We start from the raw sequence: 12,936 nt of genomic DNA on the forward strand, positions 1-12,936 counted from the left end.
TGACACAAGCCAAGATGCCATTGGCCTTCTTGGCCCCCTGGGCACACTGCTGGCTCCTGTTCAGCCGCCTGTCAATCAATCTCCTTCAGGTACTCACCCAACTGTAATTCTTCAAACTGTTTTTCTGCGTCACATCTTTCTCCTGCAGTTCTGTTAACTCTGTCTCCACATTGGCTAGTCTTTGTACAGCGCACAACTACAACAGAATCTCCAGGTGACAGGGCCTGTGGCACACTCACAGACTCAAATCCCTGTTTCTTGTTCTCTTCCATTCCCACTTAGACAGCTACACTGATGAGTTCACCTCGATTTTAGAATTAAAAAGTCACTGAAGACAGTTTCTGCCCAGGCATAGCAGACAAGGCTCTTGACTTAATCCCTAAGAGAAAACAGTACGCAACTGAGTCCAGAAATACCTTCAGTTTCGTTTCCCATACATATTGTATCTAAACCCTTGTCAGTGGGCAGTCAGAAGGCAATGAGACGTGCTGGTAAATAATCCATCCCTGATGTAAATACAAGAAGCTGTGTATGTGCTGGCTGTGGATCCTGACCAGTGCTCTGCCCACCACATTCGTGTGGAATATGGTCCTGGATTGTGTTTCCTCTGAGGGGGTGGTATCCTCCAGCTATCACCGTCCAGGACTGCTCCTGTTTCACTACAGTCTTTCACTACTATATGAAAATAAACCCACGATCATAACACACTGAATCAAAACAACTGTCTTTCCACAGCCTCAACAACACCCACCCTTCTCTGCTTCTTTCAGAAATCCAGAAGCTAGAGCCTCAGCTTTGGAAGTACTGTATTGTGTTTAGTTATTCATCATGTCCGACCATCTGCTGCTTGACATAAAATAACCCACAGAATAATGCTCTACATTTTCAATGGTTCCATGTGCAAGATCGTGTTTTCTCTTCCTACAGAGCAGTGTAAATATAGCCATGATACACACAAGATGCTGTAGAAAGTGCCAAATGCTGGCACAGCAACAGTAAGCTTCCGTTAACAGCAGGGCACCATCTCCATCCTTCTGTGCTTTTTTACTCTGTTCTCACTGATGGTGTGACCATGGTGCAGGGCAGTGTCCCTCAGATTACTTCTTTGGAACAACCTCTGCCAACTGATTCTGAAATCTTTACTTGTTTTGTGCTGCACTTCAGCTCATAGCTATTCTCACCAATTACATCTATGTAGAGGACCAAGCACTAGTACATAATCATCTGTACCATCCAAGTGTTAGCATAGTCATGGCTGTGGTTTTGGTTCTGCCCAGTGCGGAGTTTGGAGGACACTGTGGTCAGGAACATTTCTGAAAATGTAATCTGGAGTTACCCACAAAACTAGATAGCTGTGGGGGTACGGTCAGGAGGCATGCTCTGCCCTTGCAAGAGAACAGTTCCTGGCAGTGTCATTTCCACAGGAGAAAAATCATGTAGCATTTCCTGTGACAGGTTTCTTTCTGGAGGCATTTTGTTGGGAAACCCAAGTTTGTTTCTCAAGGTTTGAATTAAATCTGTCCACAAACTTTTGAAGGACATGCTCATGAAATTTTTGCTTTCCACTTCTTTGCTCATCTGTTATATCCATCCATTAATACCTAACTCTTGATTCTTGTCCCAAAGAGCTTGTAGTTTACTTATTCACTCCATGTTTGCACAGTTCCGGTACAGTGGAGCTCTAGCCTGTGATCTAGGCTCATAGTTAATATGAAAATACAAGTAAGTGTGTGGTCTTCTGTATCTAATAAAACTGGGTTTAAAAAAAAATGTTTACAAGCACAGAAGAGTTCAGTAAAACTCAGGAACAGATTCCTAGAGAGCATTACGTAAATTCATGCAGGGGGAAAAAAAAAAAAAAAAAGAAAAGGCCTTCAGTTCTAGCTTGGAACACTAGATTTTCCTGGCAAGTATGTTGCCAGTGAGCAAAATAACCACTCACTCCAATAAGTTAATTATTTAATGCATTATCAGTAATGTCTAGCATTTCCCTTCCCTAAAACTGGAGTTCACGTTCAGGCATATAGTACCTGGGTTATGAATGAGTGCAAATGTTAATGAATACACACTGTGCATGTAAAAATGATTCAGTAAAAAGGAAAGTTGTGCTTTTAGCTTTTAATTATAATGAACTCATAAGCAAAGATGGCTCTGGAGTCTGGTGCTGACATTCTCTATATTAGTATTAAACTCAGAGTAGCTCAGGTACTATAAATTAAGAGTTGATCTAGTTTTTTTTCCAGTGTAAACACCAGAAAATAGTTGGACTCTGATTCTGTAATTACCTGATTAAATATCCCACCATCTTAACAAAGGAATAGTTCTCCTAATATAAGTAGGTATCTTTATACCGTACCTAGAGTTACCCATGATAATTTGAATTCTCTGTATGGTTTGCATTATTTTTTCCCCTTCTTTTTCTTTTCCCTTCAAGTCCAATTACCCAGTACTTCATTTTGTCCTTCATTTGAAGTCACAGTAGTGCTGGTTATTGTAGCGTGTAAATCCTGGCATTTAATCTGCCTCTTACTGCTTGATTTATTTGATAACTTTTTTTTAAAAAATGTAAGTAGTTGCCCCCCCCCCCTGATTTTAACATGTTGCCAGTTTTGTCTGTCCTGCTGGTTTTGCTTTGTCTCTATTCCTGGGATCAGATGTTCCTGCTGTTTCAGGATCAGGTGCTTGAAGATCCTAGTAAACAACTTCTAAAAGAGAAAGAACACCGTCCTTGTCCAACATAAAGCCATACAGGACAGACTTTATTCCATCTGAAACTATCTTGCTTTGGGCAGTGTGTTCAATGTGTCATATCTAGGCAGATGCTTCTGGCCTGTACCAGCCATCAAGTCTGACGTGCCTGAGCTCTTTGAACTTTGCCAACTTCTGCTTCTGAACTTTGCTTTGCATACGGTTACACTGAGTAAGTATTATAATTGTCACAGTTGCACATGTTAGCCAATACAGTTCTGACATCATTTCTTATTTTCCTTCTTTGGCCTCACTGTTAACAGGTGAGATGATGACATCATCCTCAGGAGCACTGTGATGTCATCAGAAGTACTATGAAGTTTAAGTCATCAATGAGGCAGGGGAGTAACAGGTGAGAGGGGAAACTGAGATTATTATTTTGCCAAATGATCAAATGTGGGTTTGTAATTTTCCAGAAACTGTTGCAGCTGGAATTAGAGGCAGGGCAGGAGGCACTGGTCATGTACCAAAATTATCATCTGTAACAATAACATGCTTATCAGCTCTCATGCCATCAGGGCTTGCACTGTATAACCAAATTTGATGTGGAACCAAGTACTTTTGGACTTGGTTTTGTGACAGATACACTGTTCCCCTGCCTGCCCCCTCCCTCCCCCAATATAGTCTCCAAAAGGGAATCTGTGGACAACAAACTACCAGACAAGGTTTTTTGCCTTTTCAGAATATAACAAGTCTCAATGATGAAGGTTCTCAAAAGAGCCTTTCTGTTCCCTCTAGATCCACATCCAGCCTTGCAAAAACATGAAAACCTCCATGCTTCCTTTATATCCTAGCAGCTCTTTCCACAGTTAAAATTCAGTCCTCAACTACAAAATACTTGGCTACTGAGAAACAGAGACAGCTATTGACTGCTATGATCCAAACAAGGCTAAAGCAAAAGAGTGTAGGCATATTTAAATTAGGAACAAGAGAGGCTAAATATATCAACCCTGCTGGAGGTCTACTTGTACCAGTCCAATCTCATCAGAAAGTAATTTAGCTCCAAATCTGTAAATAACCAAGCTTGAGCTCCTAAATAAGCTTAGAAAGTCCTGAGCCCTGATAAAGCAAAGCTATCACAGTGTATGAGATTAAGGATATAACAGTAAAATAAACATGTTCTTTCTTCAGCCAGAGCCTGGAATTCCTGCATAGGCATGTTCAAACACAGACCTGTACTCTGTTCAGGCAAAATACATACTGATGTTTAAATCCACACACATACAAGAAACAAGAGATAATACACCACTCCATGGAAAACCCCTCCACCCTGTTTTGGACTGAAAGGCTTTCCAACCCAAAACCTAGCTTTTCATCAGTCCAGTAAATCTATGCATGACTAGCAAAGCTTTTGCCCAGAATTCTGTTTTCAAAGCACAGCAAATCAAAAGCAGGATCATCAACATTATTTGTTTAGAACAAAATAGTACAAAACACACTTTGAGAACTTCAAACAAAGCTGCTCTACTTCCCACAGTATAACCTTTTCTTTATTATTCCTGTAACTCTTGAAAACTAAAATAGTAATCTTAATCCTGAAGAGGAAAAGATATTTGGAAACCAACTTCTTCTGTTGAGAAGATTGTTGCTTTCCTCTCAGCCTCACGTCTGCAATTTCTACACCAGACTGCCTACCAATATTGGATAAGCCTTGCAAAGAGGTTCTGAAAGTTATTGCTCACGGGTTGTAAAGTAGCACATCTTGATTAGTTCACTGTATTGTTACCTCCTTACTATGCAAACTAGTCCCTCTCTCCTGTAGCTAGCAAAGATGTAACAGCTATAGCCAATTTAAGATAATAAGAAGATCAAGAGACATTTTGTACAAAGCTTTTTCTTACGGTAGACTAAGCAATAAGTGCTAACATTGCTCAGCTTTAAGTTCATTATGTAACTCTATGGAAACAGTGAAGTGTCTAAAATCAGATTTGTAATAAAAGTTACCAAATAATATTTGGTGCTTCTCACTGTGACAGAAAAATTCTTCACATTTGCGCAGACCAGGATATAAAAGTAGTTGTTCTCTGTGTGGCTTCTGGTGAATGAAGGGGCACTCTGTCCCTTGCTTGTAGTTACAAGATGCAGGTTTACTTGGCTTTGAAGTTAGAAAATTGTGCACTATCTCAGGTACTGTCATTAGTTCAGGCTGTCATAAACTGACTGAAAAGGGTTTTAATCTCCCCTCAAGAAAGAGGCAGATGGAGGATTGTGAGCAGTCTTCAGAAGAAGCAGACCCTGTCTACTTTCTCCCCCACCAGTGAATGGATGGAGGAGGCCTCTGCAAGCTCTGCCTCAAAGTCCCCCTCTTCAGCCCTATTTTATTAATTTTGCTTAAAAAAAAAAAAAAAAAAAAAAAAAAAAATCCATCCCCTTTCTAGTATTTTTTTCTCTCACTGACAATTTTCTTGAATATTTGAAGTGGTAGAATGTAACCGAGTTAGGACTTTTTTTTAAAAAACATCTGTGTGTATCATTTAAAAGGGCACTTTTCCACTTTTCCCAATTCAGCCTGTGTAGCCAGTGTGGATCCTGCTCCTCCACCTGAAGGTCTTCTGCTTCCCCTCCACAAGGCTTTCTGTAACGGTGAGGCTCGCATAAGGGCGCAAGTCAGTTCAAGGGCTTTGGCCCTCAGGTCTTTCCACACTGTCTTCTCATTCCTTCTCATGTGCTGAGCTGTGAAGACATCTTAATCTGGCATCACGGATTTCAGATCTCTCTGATCTTTAACCCCTAGATTCAGTATCAGGTGATTCAGGGGGATGGGTGAGGTACTGTTTGAGGTAACCTGTTCTAGGGTCATTTTCTTTACAATTCCATTCTTGGGGATTTAGTGATTACAGTTTATATCAAGGACTCTGCTTGTTCTGGATTTAAAGTACAGTCATTCCTTGAATGCTTGTGGTAATAATTTCTTCAGGCAAAATTTGAACTGTATGGAACAATGATAATGTTTAAAAATATATTTGTCTTAAGCAAATGATCTTTTCAACCTTACTTACTGTCAGAGCTGACAATCTTACTGTGTGGGGGCTGATTTGTTCTCATAATACTGTTACTGATAAAGTTCACAATCAAGATTGTGTTGAAATTCTGGAAACAAGTTGAGACACAGAATTAAATTCTGCACATTCAGTCACAGGACAATAAATTCTCTTTAATTACTTGCATCAATCCTGAACAATTAATCAGTAAATAAGGCTGTTTTCTGCAGTCTTCTCTTATCTAAGCAGCTCACTCTCCTGGTTTATGCTGAGGACTTGTATAAAACTCTCACTGGTACCTCTAAGTGAGGTATGTTAAAGCAGGAACATTGTCATTTATTTCAGTTTTGTACCTGCCATCTTTCTTTACATCTGTAAGGACATGCATATCCATGTGACATAATCTGAGGAACTGGCTTCATTTTTATCTGGAGTGCTAATATAGTTAATAGATGTAATTTGCTTTGGAAAATCATGAAAATAGTACTTTATTTCAGTTTCATCTTCAAATTTTTATGAGCTGGAGAGGTATCCCTGGTAACTTAACAGTAAATCTTTCCCTCAAAATATTCTTGGTGTCAAAATGTGTGCAGTCTCTCCAGAAGTGCTATAGCACTACAATCCCTGAACATAGTAACAAATGTTATTTTAGAACTGCAATTAAACAGCACTTCACCTCCATTAGTCTCAAAATAATTGTTTGGAAATCTAAACTTAGGTTTGCTGTGACAAAGAGTATATCAGCCAATCTGTATTTGGAAAATGAAGTATTTAATGGAAGAACTACAGTCTGTGGATTGCAAGGAAGAATTTCTTTTTTCTGGTTTTTGCAGTTGTGTTGAAAGCTGAGCAAAACTAGAATTTTACCCTAACAGAAAGTTTCAGTATTCAAATATTAATATTTGAACAAAGACTCTGAAATATAAAAGAATCTTGAAGTTTAAAATGCACAAAAGTTTTTGCAACTGAAACACCTGTTTTTAAGGGGGGTTATTATGGCTATGTAATCTGGCCAGAATGGATGAGGTATTTGAATGGCTCTTAAGAGACAATGATCCATTGTAAGGCAATCTAATTCAATGTTGATCTGAGAAAGTTGAAACTATTTTAGTTAGTCCAGTATTAAAATACTGTAAATGAATCTCTACCTGCTCTATGTATCATTCTCTAGATCCTGCCCTTACATAAAAGCCAATGAGGGTCAAATCTGTCCATGTATTTGTGTCCATAATTTGAAAAAAGCTTATGAGCATTTGCACGTACATATAAAAACTTTTTTAAAAAATCATGTTTCAGAGTTATTTTAATAAAATGGCTGCATTCAAGAATTAACTGCTGTGAAAATCATTTATCCCTCTTTCATAAATTGCCAGAGGTGTTTCCTAAACAAAGCATTTTTTCCTAAAGCATATCATTTACTTCAGTGAAATTAGTGGAATCTGTTTCATTAGGTCCAGCATGTTCATGGGGTAGAAAGCCTTGGTCAGGGCAGTCTGTATGTTTTACATATTCCATTATGCAAATCTGAGAATACATCAAAGACTTTGCCTCATTTCTGCTACTCTCATTACAGCTTACTGTACAGTTTATCTACTGCAGACAAATCTACATACCATGAACAAACCTAGCAGTTTCTGCCCACAAAAGCAACATAAGCTTGTTCTACTATTATTTGCACATCAGCAACATTGTGTTCAGCATATCATGCGCGAAGAGAATTCCCATCCCAATGAGTTTAGAGTCTGAAAAGTGTCAGGCCACACAAAGCAAAATAATCCCAGTGAAGCCAGTGAACTCTGTATTACACAAGCAAAGGGTCTTGCTCATTTTTTCAAACAGGTGAAGTTTTTTTTTTAAAAAAGCAAGGCTAAGAACAGGCAAGCAGGCAGTGCTTTGTATCAAGTTCTGCTGTAACACAAGAAGAGACAAAGGCCTGGTCAGAAAATACAGAAAATAATTCTATTTAACAGAATAAAAAACAAAGTCATACCCACAGGTAGCTCAGAGTCATGTCAAGGTACATGTCTGCTTCTGATCTGAACTCTTCAAACACCCTGTTTTTCCCCATGCCCACCCCCACACTGCAATCTGGGCACAAAGAGAAAAGCCTCCCTGTGCAGTCATCCCGGTGGTATCAGATGCCCCTCTCCTGCAACCCTAGGTGACAGCCCAGCTCATTCACCCGGCATGTTTTGCATGTTGCTTGCATGGGGTTGGGATCATGCTTATTGCTCATCTACCTTGTTCAGGTCAGATGTAATTTATCCTGTGTAATTCTGCTTCATGTGGCAGATTCCATTTGATATAGGTTTCTCACTTTCTGTTTCATACTGCTAACGTGTCCGTACAGACATAGGCACAGCTTAGTGTGAACACATCTTTCATCTGCAACATCTTTGGGACTTCTTTATTGTCAGTGGTTTGCTAATTTCCCATGATCTCCCTTCTGGGTAGCACATTTTAAATATAGCACATACACATTACAAAATGCTTCCTCCTCCTCTTCTTCATGTATTTCTGTATTGCATTATGAGAAATCTAGGACAAACAGTGTAATAACGATATATAAAAATTAATTAAAAATTTTGCCCAAATAAAACAAACTAATTATTCTTAAAGTATATCTCTCACTGCAGGGATGCATTCTCCTCAGTTCTTTTGAAGTTACAGCACAAGTTCACGTGACATATTTTGGTTACCCAGGAGATGTTCCTCTAAAGTTCAGAATCTCACCTGAATGCAGATCTAAATGTTCCCAAAGTTTGGAAAGATCACAGCTGTACTATTGCTTTGTATGTGTTTTCAGATTTTATGCTGTTCTTTGCTAATTGGAGTTCCTTCGCTGTTTATTTTACTGGCATTTTGAATTTCCAGGTACCTTTCTGTCTGCATAGCTCAGCTACTGCACTGGTGTCCAAACCAATCCCTGACAACAGCAATTAACGTCTCCCTCATTTCAGACTGCCTCTTTGACTTACCCACCTGTACAGTTTACGTGACATTGCTGATATTAAACTCATCATAAAAAAAAAAAAAAAAAAAAAAAAAAAAAAAAAAAAATGGAAATCTTGACCTGCATCTGCCAGACCCAAACTGAAAAGCTGCCAGGCTCTACCAACCAGCTAGCACACTGAGAAGCTCCATGCAAGGCACCATAGACCCCTGGATCAGGAAGGTTCCTCTGTAAACCATGGAATATATGCTACACTGCACTGTGTAGGTTGTACGGAAACACCCGAGTGGGATCTGTGTGAGATAGCAGTATAGCTATGCTAACATTATACTCCACCCAGGCTAATACGTCTCTTGTGAGACCTACACAGAGCTGTACGGTGACTCCAATAGTTCAGCCAAGAGGATGTGTCTGCATGGCTCTGCTTGGTGCTGAGTAGAAATACTGTGGTCCTACCTGTGATTTCAAACACATCAGCCTCTAAATATTCTGCTCCACCATCACCGTAAGAGCAGGTCACTCTGAGGAATACAGTCCAGAGTCACTGAGGAAATGACCAGGTTGTTTCCTGGATCTGCCTCTTTTCCCTTCTTCACCAGTTGTTCAGCAGTGGCAGTTCTATAACTGGGTTGGGAAGTGCCATTTTCCTTCTCATTACTTCTCCTGAGTGGTTCTTTGTGTAATTCATGGCTGTGTCCCAAGACCACCACCTCACAGAGGAACTCTCTGCTTTTCAGGAGAGCAGCAGCAGGGGTGTCTGGGCATGTTTTCCCTGGCTTGAGACCTGTCTTGTATCTCTCACATTTGCCACAGGTTTACTGATTCTGTGCTTATTTTCCAGGTCAAATGTCAAATTTCCAAATTTTTGTGCTGTTTCCATCCTTATCCTGCTAGGACTGACCACAGGTGAGGGCCACCAGTTTCACAGAGCCACCCAGCCTTTCATAGCAATAATAATATCACAGTGGACATATAGTAACACAGTGTCCAAAGGGTGACACTTGGACATGCTGTGCTGGGTACCAGAAGTGGACAGGAGTTAACCACTGCCTTGTCCTGTTTTCCCAAAGACCCACCAGGCTTCAAGTTAGGTCTGCCCTAAGGCACTGGAGTTAAAACAGAAAATGAACCATTAAATTCCTACATTTAGATTGCGAGTCCAGACGTTTCGAATCCAACCAGGATCTTTCATCAATGGAATCTGAAAGAAACAAAGAATAATGAGGAATAATAGAGTTAATTAACTATGCACAGAGGTTTATGTATCCAGGCCTCAATTATGGTCTTTGAAACTCAGCTGCCCTAATGGATACCTCTCCTGTGATTCCTTTGTAAGCCACATTACCCTTGTGTGATCCTCATTTTTTATCTGTACTGAGGGATGTTCTCAATATTCTTTTTCTACCATCTGTTTCCAGGGTTTTTGCAGGAGGATTTAATCCTCTGCTGGTAGGATCTGTATTGTCGGATGGGGAGAGCTTGGAAACAGGGAATCCCTGTGAGCTCTGAAGAAGCATGGACCACAATAAGCTCTGTTTATTCTTTTGCAGGATGAGGACGCCCAGTGCAGAGGACAGAGGCAGAGCTGTGATCCCACTCTGCTGCCTGGGGTAAAAACCTTTCCATATGGCAGCATCCTTAGATCTGTTCGTGGTACAGGGAGACCTCTAATATCCAGTAGGACAGAGAAAGCAATTCTGTAGGACAAGAGCACCTTTCAGTGCCTTTGAAGCAACCTGGAGTTCAGGGGCTGCATAGCAGAGCCAGGACTTTATTCCCTGAGCAGTGCACTGCTGACAGGCAGCACAGAAACCTCAACAGAGTGGCTGCGCTTTCAGAGTCAGAGCCCCAAGGCTGAGGTGGCACACAATTACTGTGGTCACCTCTTTCTGAATACACAGAAGTAGGAGTGAATAATGACTTCATTTTTAAAGAAGCCACAGTTGCAAGACACATTGACATAAATTAATGCCTAGTAAAAAGGGTAAGCTTCCGGGGTTGCTGGAGATGATGGGATTCCTAAAGAGAAATTCTGTACTGCATTTTATACTACTTTTTATTCCATAGTGAAATTTAATACTGAAAGGACTAATTCTACAGGATTGATAAATATGATGATATGAACAAATAATTTGAAATATTTCCCTTTGATGTTTAGCAAAATTAACATTCAAATATGGCCAGGTTTGCTGGTGGTGTGTGTTCTGAAAACATTAATATTTCCTCATATTCAAATCTTATAATTTTTCAAGCACAAATGCTCACCATAAAAAACCAAACTCATTCTACTCTTTATCATTCTCAAGTTATATGTCACCCAGAAATACCCTGTGGAATCTTACTGACCAAGTAGAAAAGACATGAATGATCCCATTTCTGAAATTTCTCTCATTTAAATACAGCTAATGAAACAATAACAAATAAGGAGGAATCAGAAATAGAAAAACAGACATTACAGAAATAAATTCACCCAGTTCTGATAGGTGTGGTTCTTAAGAGTTCCATTAATGTTCATTACACTCACTCATACACTCTGTTATATGTATAATTAGAATAACATTTCATGTGGGTGACATGAAAAGTAAGTTCGGGGTGGTACCATCAGGAAAAGACAGTAGACGTCTGGCATGTAGCCCTTCTCTGTTCACAATAATACCTTGCACTTGAGCACTCCATTAGAGATTGCACCATACTATTCAAACACAATATACCGAGTCTCTCAACAACCTTCTGGGCCAGAAGGTGTTATTAATTCAATTTTTCAAATTAAGAAACTGAGATACACCCTGATTAAATGACTTACTCTGCATTACAAAGGAAGTCTAGCATCAGAATTAGAAACAGATCTCTTTCCATATGGCCCATTGTTTTATCAAGTCTATCCTTTCTGTTCTCAGAAGCAGAACAAAAATACTGGCCTTATTGAACCAATAATTGAACAGAAATACTCTTGCAGTTGAAATTACTAATTGAAATACAGATGCATGTTCTATGCAAATACTGTATTTAATATAATTACATTTTCTTGTTGCATGTGTGTGTTTCATTGCATTTGCTGCTTTGTTGACCAAGACGGTGGATTGAAGCTATCATTGCAGTTGACTGCTCAGTGACAACACTAGTTATTTCAGAACATGATATATCGCTGTCTCATCCTATTGTACACAGTCTGAGGTGTGAGTCTCACTCTTTAGTCTTTATCACTTTTTTAATTCTAGGACCATTTCCACCTCCCAGGGAGAGGTGCCAGCCTTTGGTGCAGTATTTGGGGGACAACTGGGTTCATTCCCTGAAAAATGCCTACCCCAGAGTTCGGTTGTAGTCTCCGGATTTCCCAGAGGAAATCAGCTGTGCAGAACAAGAACCAGCTAGGGTACCGATCTGCCACCTGTGCACACTGGATCCAGAAGAGTTACTTTGAGGATGGGCTGGAAGGAGAGGCCGTGAGGGCAGGCTGTATGCTAGGAAGTGCCACCTTCTTATTCCCAACATCAGGAGCACTTTGGCAGAGTGGATCAGGGTGGGGTTGTATTAATTAATCCCTTCTTCCTCTTTCACCACTCTTTGCAGTCCAGTCTGGAGCCCACCCACCAGAAAACAACTCAGATGAGAAGATTTATTTTCAAATATCTACATTAATGAAAGGGCTAGACTGACCTTTCCTCCCTCTTTCTTTCTTTCTTTCTTTCTTTCTTTCTTTCTTTCTTTCTTTCTTTCTTTCTTTCTTTCTTTCTTTCTTTCTTTCTTTCTTTCTTTCTTTTTTTCTTTCTTTCTTTCTTTCTTTCTTTCTTTCTTTCTTTCTTTCTTTCTTTCTTTCTTTCTTTCTTTCTTTCTTTCTTTCTTTCTTTCTTTCTTTCTTTCTTTCTTTCTTTCTTTCTTTCTTTCTTTCTTTCTTTCTTTCTTTCTTTCTTTCTTTCTTTCTTTCTTTCTTTCTTTCTTTCTTTCTTTCTTTCTTTCTTTCTTTCTTTCTTTCTTTCTTTCTTTCTTTCTTTCTTTCTTTCTTTCTTTCTTTCTTTCTTTCTTTCTTTCTTTCTTTCTTTCTTTCTTTCTTTCTTTCTTTCTTTCTTTCTTTCTTTCTTTCTTTCTTTCTTTCTTTCTTTCTTTCTTTCTTTCTTTCTTTCTTTCTTTCTTTCTTTCTTTCTTTCTTTCTTTCTTTCTTTCTTTCTTTCTTTCTTTCTTTCTTTCTTTCTTTCTTTCTTTCTTTCTTTCTTTCTTTCTTTCTTTCTTTCTTTCTTTCTTTCTTTCTTTCTTTCT

At 39.3% G+C, this 12,936-nt stretch overlaps 1 protein-coding gene across 2 annotated transcripts in view; it reads right to left on the bottom strand.

Moving 5' to 3' along the window:
* Positions 1 to 7,740, bottom strand: part of LPIN1 (lipin 1) — a 55,383-nt gene extending 47,643 nt beyond the window's left edge. For both annotated transcript variants that reach the window (XM_026845450.1, XM_026845447.1), the window contains exon 1: positions 7,720 to 7,740. In XM_026845450.1, coding sequence (XP_026701251.1) covers positions 7,720 to 7,740 — 21 coding nt within the window. The remainder of the gene's footprint in view (positions 1 to 7,719) is intronic.
* Positions 7,741 to 12,936: the final 5,196 nt, after the last annotated feature.

Source organism: Athene cunicularia (genome assembly GCF_003259725.1).
Source record: "Athene cunicularia isolate RWA chromosome 3 unlocalized genomic scaffold, athCun1 chr3_part1, whole genome shotgun sequence".
NCBI classification, from domain to species: domain Eukaryota; kingdom Metazoa; phylum Chordata; class Aves; order Strigiformes; family Strigidae; genus Athene; species Athene cunicularia.